The sequence below is a fragment of the Myxocyprinus asiaticus genome, chromosome 34 (genome assembly GCF_019703515.2).
Source record: "Myxocyprinus asiaticus isolate MX2 ecotype Aquarium Trade chromosome 34, UBuf_Myxa_2, whole genome shotgun sequence".
Taxonomy (NCBI): domain Eukaryota; kingdom Metazoa; phylum Chordata; class Actinopteri; order Cypriniformes; family Catostomidae; genus Myxocyprinus; species Myxocyprinus asiaticus.
Genome location: NC_059377.1, coordinates 19809973 through 19832044, shown reverse-complemented (window position 1 = coordinate 19832044; position 22072 = coordinate 19809973). Strand labels below are relative to the sequence as shown.

The following is a 22072-nucleotide window of genomic DNA, read 5'->3' as shown; positions in this document are numbered from 1 at the left end:
AATGGCAGAAGAGGTAGGGTTTGTTGGATAAATATATGAAGACTAAACTGTGTATTGCACATTAATTATTGTTCAATGGGGCAGTTTTAACTGTTCATGAGATGGATAGCCTGAGGGAAAAAAACATTCCTGTGCCTGATGGTTCTGATGCTCAGAGCTCTGAAGCGTCAGCCAAAGGCAACAGTTCAAAAAGGTAGTGGGCAGGGTGAGTGGGGTCCAGAGTGATTTTTCCAGCCTTTTTCCTCACTCTGGAAGTGTATAGTTCTTGAAGGGAGGGCAGGGGGCAACCAATAATCCTCTATTATCCTCACATATTACATAATGGTGTACTACTGGGTACTTCCAGAAACGTACTGTGTATGGTCAAAAATGTTCTGCTTTCACCTCAGAAAAATAAGTAAACTATGCAGATTTTAAGACAAAACTTGTCTAAAAACATTTTACTCCTGTGAATATTCTCAGAGGTTTATTTTTGAAAGTCAATTTCTATATAGGCTCATACCTTAAAGTCTTGGTTACAAGAAGTTATGGAACATTTCCACAGCTATTGTCCAGCAAAAACAGCAAAATAACTGTCATTGAACACATGTTGACCTTTTGTGACAACATGCCCCAATAGCGGGGCAACTTGTGACAGGTGGATCCTGCCTTTACTGTAAATAGTACATTACAGGCTTTTCAGCAAAATGCAAGCAATAAAACAGTTATGAAAAACAAAACAATGAATGAAACAGGCAAACTTTCAAAGATACCCAACAAAAGCATCAAACTATTGATTTAGACCAACAGAATTAAAGAATAAATTCCATTAAATTACAACATGACCCGACCAGACATTTAAAAAAATACCAGTGTGGTATTATTGTATTTAACTGGTTACACAAGAGCTATTACAAAAACATGTTAAAGGACTCTTTTCACACTTCCGTGTTCGCGAAGCGGAAGTCGTCATAGTTGGGTAAACAATGGCGCCGATCGGGAAGAGCAGTAAGGGCCACAGTCACTGCAGTGTTCCGTATTGCTCAAATTCTAAAAGAAAACGTCCTGATTTGTCTTTCCATGAATTTCCGAAAGACGCTATACTTTGTAGGAGGTGGGTTCAGGCAATTAAACGTGAAGAAGGAATTAACTTCGTTATTAAACGAGGAAGCACTTTCGTCTGTGGACAGCATTTTCAAAAGGAGGACTTTCAGCAGTCGCTCACAGGTGGAATTGTGAAACGTCTTGAATTTGGAGCCATACCGTCACGGTTTCATTGGAATGACTTCAAATCAAAACCGACACGAGAGTGTGTGTTTGACAGAGTTAAAATGGAGCGGGACATGTGTCTATCCACTCCTTCACATTCTGCGATGTCGACATCGGCTGGTGACCACGACTACGCGCGTCGCCCCCCAGCAGGTATTAGTTTCACCTAGTACTACTTACAGATTTATTAAAGGAATATTACAGGTTCAATAAAAGTTGAGCTCAGTCCACAGCATTTGTGGAATAATACCACAGAAAACTTTATTTCGACTCATCTCTCCTTTTCCTTAAAAAATAAATAAATAAAAAATAGAGGTTACAGTGAGCCACTTACAATGGAAGTGAACGGGACCAATCTTTGGAAGGTTTAAAGGCAGACATTTGAAGCTTATAATTTTATAAAAGCACTTGCATTAATTATTCTGTTAAAACTCCTGTATTATTTGAGCTGTAAAGTTGTTTAAATCATAATTTTTACAGTCATTTTAGGGTTTGTTGACATTACATCGTCATGGTAACGGTGTAAAATTGGCTATAACTTTACACAGAAAAGGTGAGTAAGTGATTTTATCACACAAAAATCGTGTTAAGACGCATATTGTTTACATCTCGTGGCTGTACTTTTAAAATAGTGAGTATTTTAACGTTCAATATTTGGCCCCATACACTTCCATTTTAAGTGCCTCGCTGGAATCCAGAGTGTTTTTTTTTTTGTTTGTTTGTTTTTGTTTTTTATAAAGAAAATGAGTGGCAAGTCAAAATTAATTTTTGTTGTAATCAACATTATATCACAAATGCTGTCGATTGAGCTTGACTTGTATTTAACCTGGAATATTCCTATAACTTTACCCTTGGTGCACTCAGTAATTTTTTACTCATTTAAAAAGTTGAACTCCTAAAGACATGAATTGTAATTTTGCAATATATGTTTGAAATCATGACCACTCACATTAAAATGAAGACTGTAGTCAGAGGCGTAGCTATGGGAAAGGCAAGCCAGGCAATTGTTTGGGGCCCTAAGCTGGGAGGGGGCCCCGTGTGGGCGGCAATTGCAGTAGTTCACTGCAGTGACACTCGAAACCAATGATTGGCAATGCTATGCAGACTAGAATGACATTTTCGAACCCGAGGGTGCCCACATCCCTTTAGCTACAATCGAATTTAAATAAGAGTGGGATGCTGGCATCATGAAGAGGACATCCGATGTACCAATCTGGGAGTCAGGGTAGCTCCGCAAGTATTGATTCTGACTGTCTCCCCTGGAGTTACGAGTTCGAATCCAGGATGTGCTGAGTGACTCCAGCCAGGTCTCCTAAGCAACCAAATTGGCCCGGTTGCTAGGGAGGATAGAGTCACATGGGGTAACCTCCTCGTGGTCACGATTAAGTGGTTCTCACTCTCAATGGGGCGCTTGGTAAGTTGTGCGTGGATCACGGAGAGTAGCATGAGCCTCCACGTGCTGTGAGTCTCCGCGGTGTCATGCACAACGAGCCACGTGATAAGATGCGCAGATTGATGTCTCAGAAGTGGAGGCAACTGAGACTTGTCCTCCGCCACCCAGTTTGAGGTGAGTAACTGCGCCACCACGAGGACCTACTAAGTAGTGGGAATTGGGCATAACAAATTGGGAGAAAAGGGGATACATTTTTTTTTTATTCATTTATTCTAACATGAAAAACATAAACAAAAGACATTTCTAAATTCAAATTGCACTTTAAACTAAACTAAAGCAATATAATAACAAAGTGATCAAAAAATCTTATTTAACCAAATCTAAACATTTACTGTCTCCAGCGGCTCCATCTGCATTACGTAGGAATCTGCAATGCATACCAATCACGAGGAAATAAAGCAAATTAAACTCACAGCACCTCCCGAGATGATCAGAGATAATTTTCAGCTTTCTCATAGACAACATTATTCTTGCAAACAGTTTTCAGACGAATGAAACAGAAAAAGGAGTGATAACCCTTTACATGCGCTTGCTCCACACGACAGGCTTGTGCTGCACGCCTCTGAACAAACAGTGAATCAGACACGAGCATTGACGGCTTTTCTTTTGTCTGTTCTTAAAAATATAATAAAGAGTGTTTCTTCAATCGCATGCCTTTGTGACTAACAGCATTTCTTGTCATGTGTCACTCCGAGACAGGTCGCCCTGTCAAAATTACCCGCACATGAAATGCATTTGGACGAGGAGCTTGTGAACTGGGTTCAGCCTTGTCATATTTTGCGGGCGGCGGGTGCTAGTTTCACACCCTGGTCACTGTTTAATATATTTGGCGACATCCCAGATCCATGGTTTTGCTATTTCCCGATATTGTCGATCATCATCTGTTCGCAATTGGGATCTTTGTAAGACATCGTCGATATCCGATTACATTGTCATATCGCCCAGCCCTAATAGATAATCCTGAAAACAAAATTGCAAAAAACTCATAACTGTTTTAAACACTTTTGTCTTGACACAGCATGTAATTGGACACACACACTCGCGCCACACTTTAGGTCTGCTCATTAGTAAGGGTCTGAACATTTCATCCACTGTTGTTAAGGATGAAGCGCTATCTGACCATTTCTGTATTTTCTTTAATCTACTGATTTCTCCACCCGCTCAACTTAGATTTGTCTCCGTCAAGAAGAGGTACATAAATGAGAACACTAGTGTGCAATTTATGAAGGCTTTATCTATGACACCAAGTTTATCTGCAGAATCTGTTGATGTTATCCTTGATAACTTTAACTATAAAGTTAAAAATGACATTGATGACATTGCTCCTGTAAAGTCCGGGAAGATTACTGGCAGGAGTAAAGCACCTTGGAGAAACACAACAGTAGTGCAAAGCATGGAAAGGAAATGCAGAAAAGCAGAACAAATGTGCCGGAAAACAAAACTTGAAGTACATTACAATATCTATAGAGACAGCCTTTATGCTTTTAATTTGGAACTAGGCACAGCTAGACAGACTTTCTTCTCCAACATTATAAACAGCAACATAAACAACACCCGGACTCTGTTAGCTACTGTAGAGAGACTAACTAACCCACCAACACAGGTTCCCTGTGAAATGCTCTCTGACAGCAAATGCAACGAGTTTGCATCTTATTCAGGAAAAAAATCAGTGACATTAGAATGGCGATCAGCCCGTCCTCATGTTACGCTGAGGTCAAACAGCACCCACCACAACAACTACAGAACTTCAGAAATTGATGGCAAAACCCTGGAAGAAACAGTACAGCAGCTTAAAACATCGACCTGCTATCTTGACACACTCCCCACATCTTTTTTCAAAAGTGTGATTAACTGCCTAGAAACCGAACTCTTAGAGATAGTGAATGCCTCACTCGTTTCAGACACTTTTCCGAAGTCTCTGAAAACTGCAGTTGTTAAACCCCTTCTAAAAAAAGAGCAATCTGGATTGCATTTTAAACAACTACAGGCAATTTCAAATCTTTCTTTCATAGGCAAGATCATTGAAAAGGTTGTTTTCAATCAGCTGAACAAATTCTTGAACTCAAATGGCTACTTAGACAAGTTCCAGTTTGATTTGCTAAGTACTGATTCAGGCAAAATATCAGTGCTGGTTTTATTGGATCTCAGTGCTGCATTTGACACTGTCGACCACAAAATGCTCCCAGACAGACTGGAAAACTGAGTAGGGCTCTCTGGGACAGCCCTCAGCAGGTCATATCTAGATGTGAGGGGTTACTTTGTGAACATAGGAAACTATGAATCTGAGTGGACATCCATGACGTGTGGAGTCCCCGCAAGACTCAATTCTTGCACCACTTCTGTTTAACCTGTATATGCTCCCACTAGGCCAAATTATGAAAAAGAACCAAATTACGTTCCACAACTGTGCAGATTAGTGGTTGACCGATATATCGCCGACACCGATAAATTGACCTATATTCTGACTTTTTTAAATTTTCCCATTTGGCCGATTTGTTTCTTGAGGGCACTGAGAATCACCTGCTTGCATGTGAAGCAACTGTGACATGTAAACGACCAGTCATGGTTCGTTTTGTTGTTACGTGCCATCGTGTTACTGCAGTAATAGACCGGTGTGCAACACAGTGTCATTTAAATGGTCTGCATATCAGAGCCGTGACATACGCGTTTGAGCTCATAATGTTAAAGTGCTTGCCTGTTTCATTCTCCCTCTCTATCCTCAACAGTTCCCTGTAACATTTAACTGTCTTATCTAATGATAAAAAGGCAAATATCAATAAAAATAATATCATATATTGTCTGCAAATATCTTGTTTAAACAGATGTAATAAACAAACCTCACAAAACTTGAGCAGATCCATCATCCTGTGGAGTGCTTATTTACCTCTAAAGCACATATTCTATCAGCCTCTCCTCAGCAGTTCTCTGTCACTTTTAACTTTCTTTTCTAATGATAAAAGGCAAATATCAATAAAACTTCTATTATATACCATTTGCAAATATGCAGATATCTTGTTTAAACAGATGTAATTCACGAACCTCACAAAAATCCAGCGTTTTCTTCCTGTCAAGCACTCATCTAATATCTTCCTGTGAAGCGCGTATTCTATCAGCCCGAATCAAAACTTCAGGATCAGGATCAAAAGTTCCTCTGATTCACAAATCATGACAGTCACTCCGTGACTATACAAGCAGGCAATCCAGACCATTTAAACTGTTAGGAGATTGCTGCTCGTGCTGGATCTGCACGAGTGCGTGAATGCAACTTCAAAGTAAAAGCGCTTCATGAGTGCTACAAGTAAATGTCTTATTTACTTTGCACTGTATGTACAGTGGGTTTGATTTGGTATTTGTGGAGTAAATGTGATTGCTATCGTGGACATGCCATCCATGGTTGCTGGACTACTGTGTGTACTGTTATTTCTTTCTTCCTAATATATTAACAATTCCTTTGTGCAAATAAATTACTAAAATTTGATGACTAAACAGAAATCAAAAGAAACTGCTATCTACCATTTTAAATAAAATATTAATTTTTTAGATTCTTTTTAGCAAAGGTAAAGTTTTGTGTGAAATGTATTAAATATAGTGCTAAATAAGAGTTTATTCAATTTTTAGCAATTTCATATTTATGTTATTTACTATATTAAATTGTGTGATATATAGGCATTGTATCGGCCTATCAGGCACCCTGCTCTCTGGATATCGGCATCGGCCATTAAAAAACCCATATCGGTCGACCACTAATGCAGATGACAGCAAGATCTACCTAGCCCTATCGCTGAGTGACTACAGCCCCGTAGTCTCCCTGTGCCAGTGCCTTGATGAAATTAACAGTTGGATGTGCCAAAACTTCCTTCAGGTGAACAAATACCTTGACTCCAAAGGTCTAAAGACAAAAAATCAGGTAAGAAAATTTGGTGTCATTTTGGAGTCAGACCTTATTTTCAGTAGTCACATCAAAGCAAAAACCAAATCAGCCTACTGATCTCAAAACATTGTGAGAATTAGATGTTTTGTATACAGTCAAGACTTGGAGAAACTTGTTCATGCATTCATCACCAGTAGGGTCGACTACTGCAATGGACCCAAAAAATATTGCATTTAAGTTGTGTCCCACATCTTGTGCTAAACCCTGTTACCGAAACCAATCTAGCCTGATGGAAAAACAATAGGTCACTTGGCAAACAGGGAATTACATCATCAAGAAATTTGCTAACAGCATGGCCAGAAGAAAAGTAATTTAATTCTTCCATTTTCAATATTTGTATAATCTTTTCATCATTAGTTGCCGATCTAAACAACTCAACCCTGTTACTAACATTGTCAGTATAGAGTGCTTATGTCAGTTTTCTTTGTTTATTTCATAAATATGACTGTAATGATCTTGACATTGACATTTCCAAATTTCCATTGAGAAATTACTTATATTAGCGTGAGTGTGCAACCCTGTTACTATTTGTTTTAGTAACAGGGTTGCACCCTCATCAGTTTCTTAAAAGGTTTCAAATGTATATTTGATGCCTTAACTAGACAAATACAGTTTTCTGGAAGTTTATTACCTCTTTCCTTAAAATACATAACAAAAAATGTGGACTAAATAAGTAAATTATTGAAAAGTTTTGATACATAAATTGTCCTCCAATTCTGGAATGTATTATTTAATTGTGACAAACTATACATCATTAGAAAGGCGTAATCTCCAGATTTGATATTTCACCACTGTTTTATGATAGAAATGTTACAGTTAAAGTAATTCCCTAATCTCTCTAAGGGCATCACTGAACTCTTTACAACACCACAGAAAAGCACATACATTGAATGTGAATTCAATGTATCACAATGTGGTATTATTGATATTGATATAGCCTGCTTTCATAAATTATTTTACCTAATTCTGTGTGTTACAATGAGAATATTCATGCTGAATGAGAATATTTATCTGAATGTATATAATTATTTACTGATATCTGAATTTATATAATTATTCAGCAGTTCCATTGACTTCCACTGCAACCTCCTGCTCTGCTCATGATGAAAAGGACATTCCACTTCTCACATCCAGCAGTGCCATCAGCAGTACCACAACAGCAGGTACTTCAACACCTCATATTGAGAAAGAGGCCACACCACTCCCTAGCAGCATCACCATCATTGTTTTTTTTTTAGTTTTTAGTTTTTGCCACCAGAGTCCCTAGAATTGCCTCTGACTCTAGTCAGATCAGTAACCTTATAAAAGCTGTTTTATTCTACATAGAGAGGGTCCACACATGAGGGCTGCCATGTTAGAATCACATGACCAGCCAAATACACCTTGCTTAATCTCAGTAAAAAGTGACATTAAACCTAATTAATCCATAGGTGATAAATCATTTTACTATTAACCTATTAAACACATTTATATACCACAACAACTTACTTTGATTAATATAATGTTAAAGAATCTTTAAAATTCTTATCTTTAAAGAAACTGTTCTTGGCTTATTGTTGAAGTGCACATTTACCATGTTGTTAACTGTGATTTTTATTTTATGAAGGTGCACTTGATGAAGCGTATGCAAGAATCGAAGAGCTAAAGACAGAGATTTTGCAGATAAGGATATCATCTGAGAACAGGATTTGTGAGCTTGAAGAACAAGTACAGCACCTCTCCCAATCTCCTCTCACCATCAATCGCTTTTGCGTCACAGATGAAGACTTCCGGTTTTACACTCAGTTTCCATCTGAGAAAACATTCACAGTTTTCTGGGATTATATTGCACCATCTGCAAAAAATCTGGTGTACTGGACACAAGTTCAAAGAGTTTGTGAGGCTGACAAAACTCCAAGTCCTCACAGATCATTGGCACTCATTGATGAGTTTTTAATGTACTGTATGAGAGTGGCCGCCGGCCTGAAAGAGAAGGTACTTGCTGATCTTTTCAGTGTCAATTTATCAACTGTGAGCAGGATAATAATTACGTGGGCCAATTATTTATATCTCTTTCTAGGCTCCATCCCCATATGGGCCACTAGAGAGCATGTAAATTCATCTATGCCTAAGAAGTACAAAGAGTGCTGTCCAAATCTGCGAGTTATTCTTGACTCCACTGAGATAAAATGTGTGAACCCATCATCACTCACTCTTCAGTCTGAAACTTTCTCGCAGGACAAGAACACCATCACTCTGAAATCTTTGATAGGAATTGCTCCTAATGGAACAATTACTTTTGTCTCAAGGCTGTACACTAGCTGTCTTTCTGACAAAGAACTGACCATGTTATCTGGCATCCTAGACCTCCTTGAACCAGGTGATAGTGTCATGGCAGATAAGAGCTTCACCATTGAGAAGATGTTGAAGGAAGTTGGAGCAAGTCTGATAGTCCCACCTTTCAAACGGAGATCCCAGTTTAACAAGGAAGACACACTGCACACCCATGTAAAGAAGGTGATTTGCAGGGTGAAACAGTACCACATCTGGGATACCACTGTACCCCTTAGTCTGATGGGAACCATCCACCAGATTTGGGCTAATTGTTGTTTTATGGCTAATTATCAAGGACCCATGTCAGTGGATGAGTGAATGAGTCAAGCAGAAAGTGCTTCAAAATGTATTGTGTTTGTTCTTTTATATCTCCACATTTGCTTTATTAGATATATGCATTTACATGTACATATGTGTATATAATTTAGAACATTTAAAAGTAAAGTTCACCCAAAATAAAAATTCTGTCATCGTACATGTTTTTCCAAACCCATATGACTTTCTTCCATGGAACACAAAAGGTGATGTTTGGCAGAATGTTAGGGACTGACAGCCTTCGTAAACATTCAATTCCATTTTGTGGAAAAAGATGTAGTGATAAGTCCCTAACATTCTGCCAAGCATCTTCTTTTTGTGTTTCATGGAAGAAAGTAATGTGGGTTTGGAACAACATGAGTAAATGATGGCAGCATTTTTATTTTTGGGTGAACTATCCCTTTAAATCTAATACCTCTCACTTAATCCATGTTTATGTTATTGATGTGATTAGTGATTGTACATGCTTTTAATTTGACTGATAACAGTATATAAATGTACTTAATACGTTCAAGTTAAAAGTTAAAGTCACAAAAGTTTGTGTTAAAAATGCCATTGTGTTACATTTATTTGTGCATAACACACTTGTGAAATAGTACATGAATAAACATGAAAAATGGTGAACTACAAATATTGTGATAGGTTTTTTTGGTGTAGCATGCTTACACTAAACTGAGATATGTGGTCATGTACTCATTATAGCAATAAATGTGTGGTTTGTTTTTCATTTCAGTTATGAACTCATTGCTTCTCCAGATTCGCTCAATTATGAGTCACACCAAGACAAACCAGAGCTGGCTAACTGACCTTGTACTAGCCAGTAATATTTATGACTGATTAAGAGCTTATGCCTACCATCCACTGCCTTTAAATTTTGCACTTACTGAGCATTGGTTTTTGTTGTGCATTTGACTTCAACTAGTCCGAAGGGTGGAGTTTCCTTTTAATCAAAAACCTGACCATGCACTGCAAAGCCACAAGGCAGGACACCTGAATGACATCAGAATAGTGCTGAAGAACAACTGGTTCTAGCTCCAGTCCTCGTTTCATGGCAGTCATTTGCCTTGTACCAGTCATCCTTCTCATTGCAAGAGAAGCTGCAGTTTTGATGGAGGTGACATGGCAAGCTTCTCTTTAAAAAAAAAAAACAAAAAACTGGCAGTGACCCTAGGTTTCCAGACTGAACTCCACAATGTACAGTTGTGCTCAAAAGTTTGCATACCCTGGCAGAAATTGTGAAATTTTGGCATTGATTTTGAAAATATGACTGATCATGCATGTCTTTTATTTAAGGATAAGGAGCCTAGGTGAGCAGAAAAGAACTGTCAAAAGACCTGCGTAACAAGGTAATGGAACTTTATAAAGCTGGAAAAGGATATAAAAAGATATCCAAAGCCTTGAAAATGCCAGTCAGTACTGTTCAATCACTTATTAAGAAGTGGAAAATTCGGGAATCTCTTGATACCAAGCCAAGGTCAGGTAGACCAAGAAAGATTTCAGCCACAACTGCCAGAAGAATTGTTTGGGATACAAAGAAAAAACCACAGGTAACCTCAGGAGAAATACAGGCTGCTCTGGAAAAAGATGGTGTGGTTGTTTCCAGAAGTTCACCTCATAATTACATTTCTGTCATGTTTACCCACCCTCATGTCTTTCCAAACATTATTTATTTCTTCTGTGCAGCACAAAATGAGTTGTTAATTTCACTGTATGAAAAAAAAAAATATATAGAACAAAATGAGGTTGTGTACATGCTGAGTTATTTTAAATCAAGAGTGAATTCAAACACATTACCAGATCCAGTGGCTGAGTAGTCAAAATAAGGGGAAATTCATACTGTGGTACTACATTCGGGCCACACATTGTAGACACGTTTTAGTAAGCCAAATCTTACATTTCAAAAGACAATATAATGACTACATTTCTAAATCTATTTCCATGCAACAGGCTTTACATAACAATTGTAATGCACAATATTTACAGAAAAAGCATAATGCCAGTATATATATTTATGAAGTTCACAAAGTATCATCATCATCTGGAGGTCTACATAGGTAGGTAGGCACAGCTTCCGCATGTATTCCCCTCATCCTCAAATATTCAACGTCTGATAAATTATTTGGAAATATTATTAATCACAGAACAAGCTACAACCACAGCACGGGGCAGCGAGAAAAAGATAAAGATCTGGAAACTGAACTTCCAGTAAACTTCATCTCTTGGTGAACTGAACTTCCACACAACCTCACACTTATGTGGCTATTAGTTCCTCATCGACCTAAAGCATTGAGCTCTAGCTTTTATTCTCATATTGACCACATTGGAAACTATGAAAAGAAAACTCAAAGGAGTTAGCTTACGGCTAGCCATTACAACTTCGTGTTCACGCAGATAACCCTCTGGCCCCTCATCTGAGCATAAGCCAGAGAGTTCAGTGCAGCCCTCACAGCTGAGCCTGTTTACTTCAGGTCCGCCTGAAGAGGATCTGATAAGAGGCGACATAATTCTCAGGCCCCTCAGCTGAGCCAGAACCAGAAGACAGCAGCCTATGATGACAGCAGTGGAGGCAGCAGAACGCACAAGCCGATCTGTGCCGATCACACCACCATCTGCAGAGGGCAAGAGGAAATACAATAGGGATTTTCCTCTTTAGTTTACAGTTCATGCCTCAATGTCTGCTGAAGCCAGCGGGGCTTCCGAATAATCCTATTATTTTGGACAAGGTCAGTCATTCTTACAGAGTAATGCTCCAAAATATCAAATATTTTCCTTTTGAATGGGAGATCTAATAGGTACCTGCCTCACTGGTCGACTGCTTTTACAGGTCAATGAACATCGACTACCCATTTGTCCAGTGGATTGGCCCATGATGTCCGGAGGCCAAAACCTTGTCAAGCACATGGATGCAAAAAAATAAATGTGAAGCTGGACTGTGACGTGGAGCTAAAGACATCTGCAAATGCTTGGAAGCCTGGTTTGAAGAGGAACAGGGCTGTTGAGGATCCAGAGGCCCAGAAAACTGAGATGTGCTCCACTCTGGCTTGAGCAAAATAGATAGACAGACAGACAACTTACAAAATACATATAATTTACATTACAATAAATAGATATAATTAGAAGAATAGGCATACACAAAAACTTGCACAACAAATTCTACAGGTTTTACACAACATGCACAGTATGCACACAAAATGACCTATTTTACATTATTATATTGCAGTGATTCACAGGAAGTATCCACTGGACATGTACATTTATTGAGTAATGTGTAGCAAATCAATGCATAAAAATAATATGTCAATCAATGTTTTATGTAAAATCCGGAGCATCCTCACCAAACTTGAGAGAAATTTGACCAGCTGATGAAGATGCTGACTGACCTCCATCCATCCATCGAAACATAGGAGCGACTGAGGGGTGTCACAGAACTGGTGTTTGAAAAATCCATCAGTGAACCCAGCTTCTCTGGCACATACGCCAATATGTGTCTCTCTCTGACACATACTGATACTCTCTGCCCCGGTGAGTCAAAGTTTACCTAATATTGGGTCTTCAAATCCACACTTATGGTATAGAAGTTCAGTGGGCTACTAAATCAATGAATGAAAAGTTATCTAGAATTGATTTTATTTCCAAAAGACTACATGTGTTTAGCTCAGAACACAGCATGAACATTCCACATACTAATATCAGTTGTTTTTGCATTCTGTGTTTGTAGTTGAAAGCACAAATGACTGGTCAACCAAAGATGAAGGTCAGTTTCAAGGCCCTGCTGGTTTGTTGTTGTTGGAAGGAGTTTTTGTATAATGACAAGCCCTTGGCCCTGAAACAAAAAGAAATGGAGGCAGCTTCATCAGTAAGTGCTAAACATTTAAAATACCTTTAAAAAGGTTCTTAATATAAAAAGACATTGTATTGTGTTTCTAATGTTACTATTCTTAAAAATCTTAACTGTATCATCAATAATTATAGACATCTATAACTATATTAGAAATATTATCTTTCTCTGAAGAGGTACTAACTATGACACAAATGTTTTACAACATTTGCAAATTAATCAAATACATACTGTAACTAAACTTTCTGTCTCAGGCTGGTGAACAGGAAAGGCTGAAGGAAGAGAACAATGCCCACAGACGCTCAATGGGAAACATCTGGTTCATGGATGAGCTGTTTAAACAGGGGATGATTACAGAGGACAATACGCATGAGTGCATAAGGAAGTTGGTCAACAGCATGACGAGGTGTCACTTGATCAACTCTGTAAGCTGCTCAGCACTGTGGGCCAAGACCTGGATGCTGAAAAAGCAAAGATAAGTCCAGGAATAGACCAGGGTATATGTCGGTTAAATGTGTTACACAACTAAATTGTAATCATTAACATAAACTTTATATATTACCCTTTATAGGTAATGTAATCTGATTACTTTTGAATTACTTATTGCATATTATGAAAATCTAATTTTAAATGTATTAAAGGTGCTCTAAGCAATTACTTCATGGAAAGGTATGCAAAAAACGTTCCAACTCCCTGAGAGATATTACTGAAATAAGTGTCGTGAGATATCTCATCTGTCTCTGTGACAGCTCTAGACTCTGTAAACAGCAAACAAAAATGTATCTGTGGGCCGGGGTCTCTTATGCTTTTGACCTGTCAATCATTTTGTGCATTCTCATTGTATTGTAGTTGCAGCAAATTATTGAGGATTACTGCCATTTTGTCAGTTGAGGGCGCTATTTTGCTGCTGTTGTTTTCGGTCTCAATAAAGCTAATTCGGTATCTTTGGAGTGCAGGGTTTTGAAGAGAGAGGGTGAGCTAATTCATGGTCTCAGTCTCATGGAAGTAGAATGGCTAAAATAGTTCAAAGCACCTTTAAGCACCAATTTGCAATCCTTTCATTACACAGTAGTAAACATGAAATCATTTGCTATTATATATACACACACACACACACACATATACACACACTCAGCAAAAAAAAAAGAAACATCCCTTTTTCAGGACACTCTATTTTAAAGATAATTTTGTAAAAATCCAAATAACTTGACAGATCTTTATTGTAAAGGGTTTAAACTGATGGTAGACAATTAAGGTCACGGTTATAAAAACTTAGGACACTAAAGAGACCTTTCTACTGACTCTGAAAAACACCTAAAGAAAGATACCCAGGGTCCCTGCTCATCTACGTGAACATGCCTTAGGCATGCTGCATGGAGGCATGAGGACTGCAGATGTGGCCAGGGCAATAAATTGCAATATCCGTACTGTGAGACACCTTAGATATAAACTCAGCAAAAAAAGAAATGTCCTCTCACTTTCAACTGCTTTTATTTTCAGCAAACTTAACATGTGTAAATATTTGTATGAACATAAAAAGATTCAACAACTAAGACAAAAACTGAACAAGTTTCACAGACATGTGACTAACAGAAATGGAATAATGTGTCCCTTAAAAAAGGGGGGTCAAAATCAAAAGTAACAGTCAGTATCTGGTGTGGCCACCAGCTGCATTAAGTACTGCAGTGCATCTCCTCCTCATGGACTGCACCAGATTTGCCAGTTCTTGCTGTGAGATGTTACCCCACTCTTCCACCAAGGCACTTGCAAGTTCCTGGACATTTCTGGGGGGAACTGCCCTAGCCCTCACCCTCCGACCCAACAGGTCCCAGACGTGCTCAATGAGATTGGGATCCAGGCTCTTCACTGGCCATGGCAGAACACTGACATTCCTGTCTTGCAGGAAATCATGCACAGAATGAGCAGTATGGCTGGTGGCATTGTCATGCTGGAGGGTCATGTCAGGATGAGCCTGCAGGAAGGGTACCACATGAGGGAGGAGAATGTCTTCTCTGTAACACATAGCGTTGAGATTGCCTGCAGTGACAACAAGCTCAATCAGATGATGCTGTGACACACCGCCCCAGACCATGACGGACCCTCCACCTCCAAATCGATCCCACTCCAGAGTACAGGCCTCGGTGTAACGCTCATTCCTTCCACAATAAACGCGAGTCCGACCATCACCCCATGTAAGACATAACCGCGACTAGTCAGTGAAGAGCACTTTCTGCCAGTCCTGTCTAGTCCAGCGAAGGTGGGTTTGTGCCCATAGGCGACGTTGTTGCTGGGGATGTCTGGTAAGGACCTGCCTTACAACAGGCCTACAAGCCCTCAGTCCAGCCCCCCTCAGCCTATTGCGGACAGTCTGAACACTGATGGAGGAATTGTGCATTCCTGGTTAACTCGGGCAGTTGTTGTTGCCATCCTATACCTGTCCCACAGGTGTGATATTCAGATGTACCGATCCTGTGCAGGTGTTGTTACACGTGGTCTGCCACTGCGAGGACAATCAGCTGTCCTTCCTGTCTCCCTGTAGCGCATCTCACAGTACGGACGTTGCAATTTATAAGTAGAAAGGTCTATTTAGTGTCTTAAGTTTTTATGACTGTGACTTTAATTGCCTACCGTCTGTAAGCTGTTCGTGTCTTAACAACAATTCCACAAGTGCATGTTCATTAAATGTTTATGGTTCTTTGAACAAGCATGGAAAACATTGTTTAAACTCTTTACAATAAAGATCTGTAAAGATATTTGGTTTTTTACAAAAATTATCTTTAAAATACAGTGTCCTGAAAAAGGGACATTTCTTTTTTGCTGAGTTTATTTATTCATCAGTGATATACTATTTTATCTAAAAGCAAGTGTAGGTCATAACGTGACAAATAACAGAAAACAGCAAACTATTACATACTCTTAAGTTAACTTCTTAGAACATTAAACAAAAAGATCTGCTCTTTAAGAGGTATGTTTTTAAACCTGTACAATATAATATTCTGCTTACTATTAAGCTAAAAACTGACTGAACTTACGTGAACTGAGAATAATGCACATTGATAATTGGGGATTAAGACATTTTGTCCACATTCTTTATGTGTGCAAGTTACCTGATCAATTACATACTTTCCCTGACTCCTTTTGACTTCGAAATGACTTATTTTCTTTGAAAAGCAACTGCATGAGAAGGATGGCAGCATGAACCTTGCCTAAAAACATATTTGCATCGGGGGGGCCACGTGATGCCATGCGAAGGGCAGACATGTGAGAGACAGCTCTGCGCACTTTGCTAATTTTTAAAATTATTTTCATGATATAATCCAGTGAAATTCGATACACCCAGTTACACATTTACTGTTTGAGGTAAACATGGCAAAGAAGTCAAAATCCTCAGGCTCTGGAGACATTAAAAGACACTTACGGGTTCAAGATGAAAGCCCAGACAGGCCTGTGGACCGGGGACTCGATTTGGATGGCGCGGCAGGAGAAGGAATCCAGCATCAACTGTTCAACATGTCGGTGATGTTGACGAAGGATCTCGCTGTAATATGTCGATCGATTACGGCGATGGAAAAAATTCTCTGAGCTAGTCACGAGTGACAGATGTTGAAAAACGAATCGATTATTCGGAGTCATCAGAGAGGGAATTAGCCGCTAATCCGCCCACGACCAAAGTTGATTTGGAACGTGTTCTTAAGAAAATCTAAGATCTTAAGAAAAGAAGCCGCAGGAATAACATTCGAATTGTTGGAATTCCTGAGCATGAGGAGGGCAGAGATAAGGTGAAATTCCTAGACGAGCTTTTCCCAAGTCTGCTCGACATAACAGGCCACAAGCTGGAAATCGAGCGAGCTCACAGAGTCCCAGCTCACAGATCTGCTGAGGGTGAAAGGCCCCGATCGATTCTGGCCAAATTTTTGAGATCATCCGATAAAGATCTCGTGTTGCACCAGGTGAGGAGCAAAGGAAAGCTTTCTTGGAAGAATTACAATATTTTCTTGTTCCCGGACTTTGCGAACTCGACCAGAGAGAAACACGATCGGTTTAAGGAATGCAAGAATCTCTTACATCAGCGGAAGATCACTTTTGCTCTGATGTTTCCGGCCAGACTGAGAATAAACACCAAGGACGGCAGCAAAGTATTTACATGTCCCAATCAGGCAATGTCTTTTATTGAAACAATGGGTGAGTAACCATTGGGTGTTTTTCTTGTGAGTGGATTGACTCACTGTACATACTCTGGCTTTCGGAGGAAGCTGGGCGGAATTTTGTTTCCTTTTGCGATGGCTCCAACGAGAGGCTGGAGTTTGTTTTGTTGATTAACACTTTTCCTTAAAGAAACTTTTGCATTGACGGAAGATCACCTTTACAATGAAAGGATGACCGCAAAATATCTACATGCCCACACAAAGGATGTCTTTTATAAAGTTGGCGGACTGTGTAAATCATGGGATATACTTTTATGCGGCCTCCCAGTGAATTTGACTCGACCATCCGAGGAACTGGGATGCGTGTTTCGTTTCCTTTTGTGCTGGTTCCGCCTAGTGGTTGGAGCTTGTTTTGTTAAATAACATTACTTTGGGACAGTTATGGATGAATCTGTCAGTTCCTTGTGCATATGCCTCCTGTTGGCTGGAGTATGATTTGTGGAGTATTTTCGTGGGACACTGGAATGATTGTCATTTGCTGCACTCATCAGCTGGCTCACTGAAGATTCGTTTGTCTGACCGAGGAAACTGAATGGCTTTATATCGGCTGGAATTTGTTTTGTGAAGGAACACACCTTCGAGACAGTTCTGTGAATGAGTCTACACATCTTTGTCTTTATTCTGCCTATTGGCTGGGGTTTGTTTTACAAAATATTTGATGTTATGTAATTTTGCCTTACAAATTTGTGAGGCAAAACTGAGCAATCCAATGGCAAAGTTGTCGCGGGGGCTCTCGTAGGCGTACATGGACTCTTTGAGTTTAAAGGGATTGTCGCCGGTTGGCACTTTCGTGGGCGGGGTTAATGCACATGTTTTTCTTTTTTCTGTTTGTTTTGTTCGGGGGGGAAGTTCGGGGTTTTATTGTTGCATTAATGTTGAAATGTGGTCTTCATAATTTTGTTTTTGGCACACAATTTATTTTTTCTATTATATCAAAATGTCAATTGTTAATATGAGTGTACTATCTCTCTCCACGTGGAATGTGAATGGGTTGGGGCACCCCATAAAAAGAAGGAAGGTTATTTCTTTTCTTAAACATAAGAAATATGATATAGTGTTTCTTCAAGAAACACATCTTTCCCCGCAGGAAGCTGAAAAATTTGGGAAGATATGGGGTGGATATATTGATTTTATATATACAGGTGCATCTCAATAAATTAGAATGTCGTGGAAAAGTTAATTTCAGTAATACAACTCAAATTGTGAAACTCGTGTATTAAATAAATTCAATGCACACAGACTGAAGTAGTTTAAGTCTTTGGTTCTTTTAATTGTGATGATTTTGGCTCACATTTAACAAAAACCCACCAATTCACTCTCTCAAACAATTAGAATATGGTGACATGCCAATCAGCTAATCAACTCAAAACACCTGCAAAGGTTTCCTGAGCCTTCAAAATGGTCTCTCAGTTTGGTTCACTAGGCTACACAATCATGGGGAAGAATGCTGATCTGACAGTTGTCCAGAAGACAGTCATTGACACCCTTCACAAGGAGGGTAAGCCACAAACATTCATTGCCAAAGAAGCTGGCTGTTCACAGAGTGCTGTATCCAAGCATGTTAACAGAAAGTTGAGTGGAAGGAAAAAGTGTGGAAGAAAAAGATGCACAACCAACCGAGAGAACCGCAGCCTTATGAGGATTGTCAAGCAAAATTGATTCAAGAATTTGGGTGAACTTCACAAGGATTGGACTGAGGCTGGGGTCAAGGCATCAAGAGCCACCACACACAGACGTGTCAAGGAATTTGGCTACAGTCGTCGTATTCCTCTTGTTAAGCCACTCCTGAACCACAGACAACGTCAGAGGCGTCTTACCTGGGCTAAGGAGAAGAAGAACTGGACTGTTGCCCAGTGGTCCAAAATCCTCTTTTCAGATGAGAGCAAGTTTTGTATTTCATTTGGAAACCAAGGTCCTAGAGTCTGGAGGAAGGGTGGAGAAGCTCATAGCCCAAGTTGCTTGAAGTCCAGTGTTAAGTTTCCACAGTCTGTGATGATTTGGGGTGCAATGTCATCTGCTGGTGTTGGTCCATTGTGTTTTTTGAGAACCAAAGTCACTGCACCCGTTTACCAAGAAATTTTGGAGCACTTCATGTTTCCTTCTGCTGACTAGCTTTTTAAAGATGCTGATTTCATTTTCCAGCAGGATTTGGCACCTGCCCACACTGCCAAAAGCACCAAAAGTTGGTTAAATGACCATGGTGTTGGTGTGCTTGACTGGCAAGCAAACTCACCAGACCTGATCCCCATAGAGAATCTATGGGGTATTGCCAAGAGGAAAATGAGAAACAAGAGACCAAAAAATGCAGATGAGCTGAAGGCCACTGTCAAAGAAACCTGGGCTTCCATACCACCTCAGCAGTGCCACAAACTGATCACCTCCATGCCACGCCGAATTGAGGCAGTAATTAAAGAAAAAGAAGCCCCTACCAAGTATTGAGTACACATACAGTAAATGAACATACTTTCCAGAAGGCCAACAATTCACTAAAAACGTTTTTTTTTTATTGGTCTTATGATGTATTCTAATTTGTTGAGATTGTGAATTGGTGGGTTTTTGTTAAATGTGAGCCAAAATCATCACAATTAAAAGAACCAAAGACTTAAACTACTTCAGTCTGTGTGCACTGAATTTATTTAATACACGAGTTTCACAATTTGAGTTGAATTACTGAAATAAATGAACTTTTCCACGACATTCTAATTTATTGAGATGCACCTGTATGTTTTGCATTTTATTGTTATTGTATGATAGGGCTGTCACGATATTCGATTTTTCACACCACGGTTATTGTGGCCAAAATAATTCACGATATCGATATATCGCGATATCTATAGAAACCTTGGGGAAAAAACTTTCAGTCAAATTATTTTTTACTTTATTTAGTTTTTCTTTTTTAACCATGCAACAAACATAAGGACACAGATAAACAGGGCACATGCATTTTCACTTCTTACATTCTCAATCTATGGCAAATTTTTGTGAAGGAAGACAAGCATGTTAGGTTCCTCTGGTTTCAAACTGGAGTGAAACACTGTCTGAATGTTTCCTGAAGAACTGAAAAGTCTTTCTGATGCAACACTGGTGGCGGGAATGCAAAGGATCTTCTGTGCCAGTTTTGCCAACCTTGGAAACTCCTCCTCATTGTCTTTCCACCACTGCAGTGGGTCTTTATCCACAGAAATAGTGGGCAAGGCTGTGTATGCAGAAACTTCTTGAAATGCTGGTGTAGATTTTACCATGTCTGCTGATTGTCTGTTCTCCTGTTTTTACATTGTTATCATTTTGAGAATACCAGCCAAGCCTTTTGGGGCCTCAGGGATAGAGACACTGGTCCCCTCATCTTCACATTCTCCTCTGGCAGAAGACTCCTGTGAGAGAGTAGAAGTGCTACCTACATTGTCAGAAGACTCCTGCGTGAGATGCTGCTCTAGCTGTCTTTTGACTGAATCTGCCTCTTCCATGAAGTTCAACTTGAAGCGGGGGTCAAGTACGCAGGCCATGTTAATCACTGTAGATGAACCAAAGAGAAAATTCATTATTAACGGAGCTCATAAAACACAATCAGTCATGATGAGTAGTAATTATATAAGACTATGAATAAGGTGAGGTTGGAGAAATTTGTGGTACCGGCCTACTCACTATTAGCCATATTAGAATCCTCATACCGCTCTTGTAAGTTCTTGCAGATTGCATGTTTCATGCTCCTCACAAGGCTGCTGTCATCATCCTTTTCTGCCAGGATGGATTCAGTCAGATGCTGAAGGACTGGCCTCAGGGATGAGATTGTGATACAGGTCTCTGCAGCCAGGGAATCAGTAAAGGTTCTGAGTGGCTTCAGCACCTTACATGTGTCCTCAAGTGTAGAGATGTATGACCCCCTTAGCACAAGATGCCTGGTATTTCTGTCAGCCATAAGAGTTGCTGTCACGGCAGCATGTTGTTCAACAAATCTGCAAACATTATATTAAATGAAGTTAGAAAAATGTTCCTAATCTACACAACAGGCTTGCTGAGAAGCATCCAGCATATGTGTGTGTGTGCGCACGGGTCTGAGAGTGAGAAAAGGCAAGTGAGTTCGTAAAACTAAAGCATTTCTTTATCTGCTGTTTTCATTTACATTTTTGTTTTCATGCACCCTTTGCCTTTTAAGCATAAGAAAGCTTATGCTGAGTTGACACTGACAAAATAATTAAATGAACAGGATTATTCCCAAGCACAAGAAATTCAAACCTACCTAGAAATCATGTCGTACGTAGACCCCCATCTAGTCACAACGTCGTGGATCAGGGTATGTTGAGGAAGATTAAGTTCTGCTTGCTTTTTTGCCAGCTCTCTCCTTCTCTTCCATGAGTGGTTAAATCCTTGTACGACACTCCTGCAAGCCCTCACAGAAGCATCCACTTGGTCAATCTTCAGGGCCTTTCCAAGAGCAAGATTTAAATTATGTCAAAAGCAGCTGAGCCAGTTCAATGGGAGGAGGGATTTAAATGTAGCCTTCATATTTGTGCCATTGTCAGTAGTGACACACTCCACTGCTGACTGCTGAATTCCCCACTCTTTAATTAGGTTTTCGAATGTCTCTTTAATGTTCTCACTGGTGTGGTCATCAGGTAAAAATGCAGCTTTCATTTCCCATGCTGGTGTGATGAAATGAACTGTTAAGCTCATATAGGGGTGTCCAGTAATACTGGTCCAGAGATCAGTTGTAAATGCAAAGTGTTTGGCTTCAGCCATAGTGTTGGCAATGTCAGATTTTAAGTACATGT

At 39.6% G+C, this 22072-nt stretch overlaps 1 protein-coding gene and 1 long non-coding RNA gene across 4 annotated transcripts; both read left to right on the top strand.

Annotated features, from left to right (window-relative positions):
• Nucleotides 1-961: 961 nt before the first annotated feature.
• LOC127425374 (uncharacterized) lies at nt 962-9891 on the top strand. Of its 2 annotated transcripts, none has more exons than XM_051671302.1 (3): nt 962-1401; nt 7694-7795; nt 8239-9891. In XM_051671302.1, exons 1-3 carry the CDS (start codon nt 966-968, stop codon nt 9261-9263), a joined length of 1563 nt encoding a protein of 520 aa, XP_051527262.1. In that variant the 5' UTR covers nt 962-965; the 3' UTR covers nt 9264-9891. The 2 variants fall into 2 exon arrangements, 1 of the variants encoding a protein (XP_051527262.1); XR_007894612.1 differs by lacking the exon at nt 962-1401 and adding an exon at nt 6438-6608 and having other exon boundaries at nt 8239-8284.
• A 783-nt stretch (nt 9892-10674) lies between these two features.
• On the top strand, nt 10675-13488 carry LOC127425375 (uncharacterized). 2 transcript variants are annotated; one of them, XR_007894614.1, is made up of 4 exons: nt 10675-10807; nt 11729-12782; nt 12979-13116; nt 13353-13488. It is a non-coding gene; the product is annotated as an uncharacterized LOC127425375 (long non-coding RNA). The 2 variants fall into 2 exon arrangements; XR_007894613.1 differs by lacking the exon at nt 10675-10807 and having other exon boundaries at nt 11855-11983; nt 12085-12782.
• Nucleotides 13489-22072: the final 8584 nt, after the last annotated feature.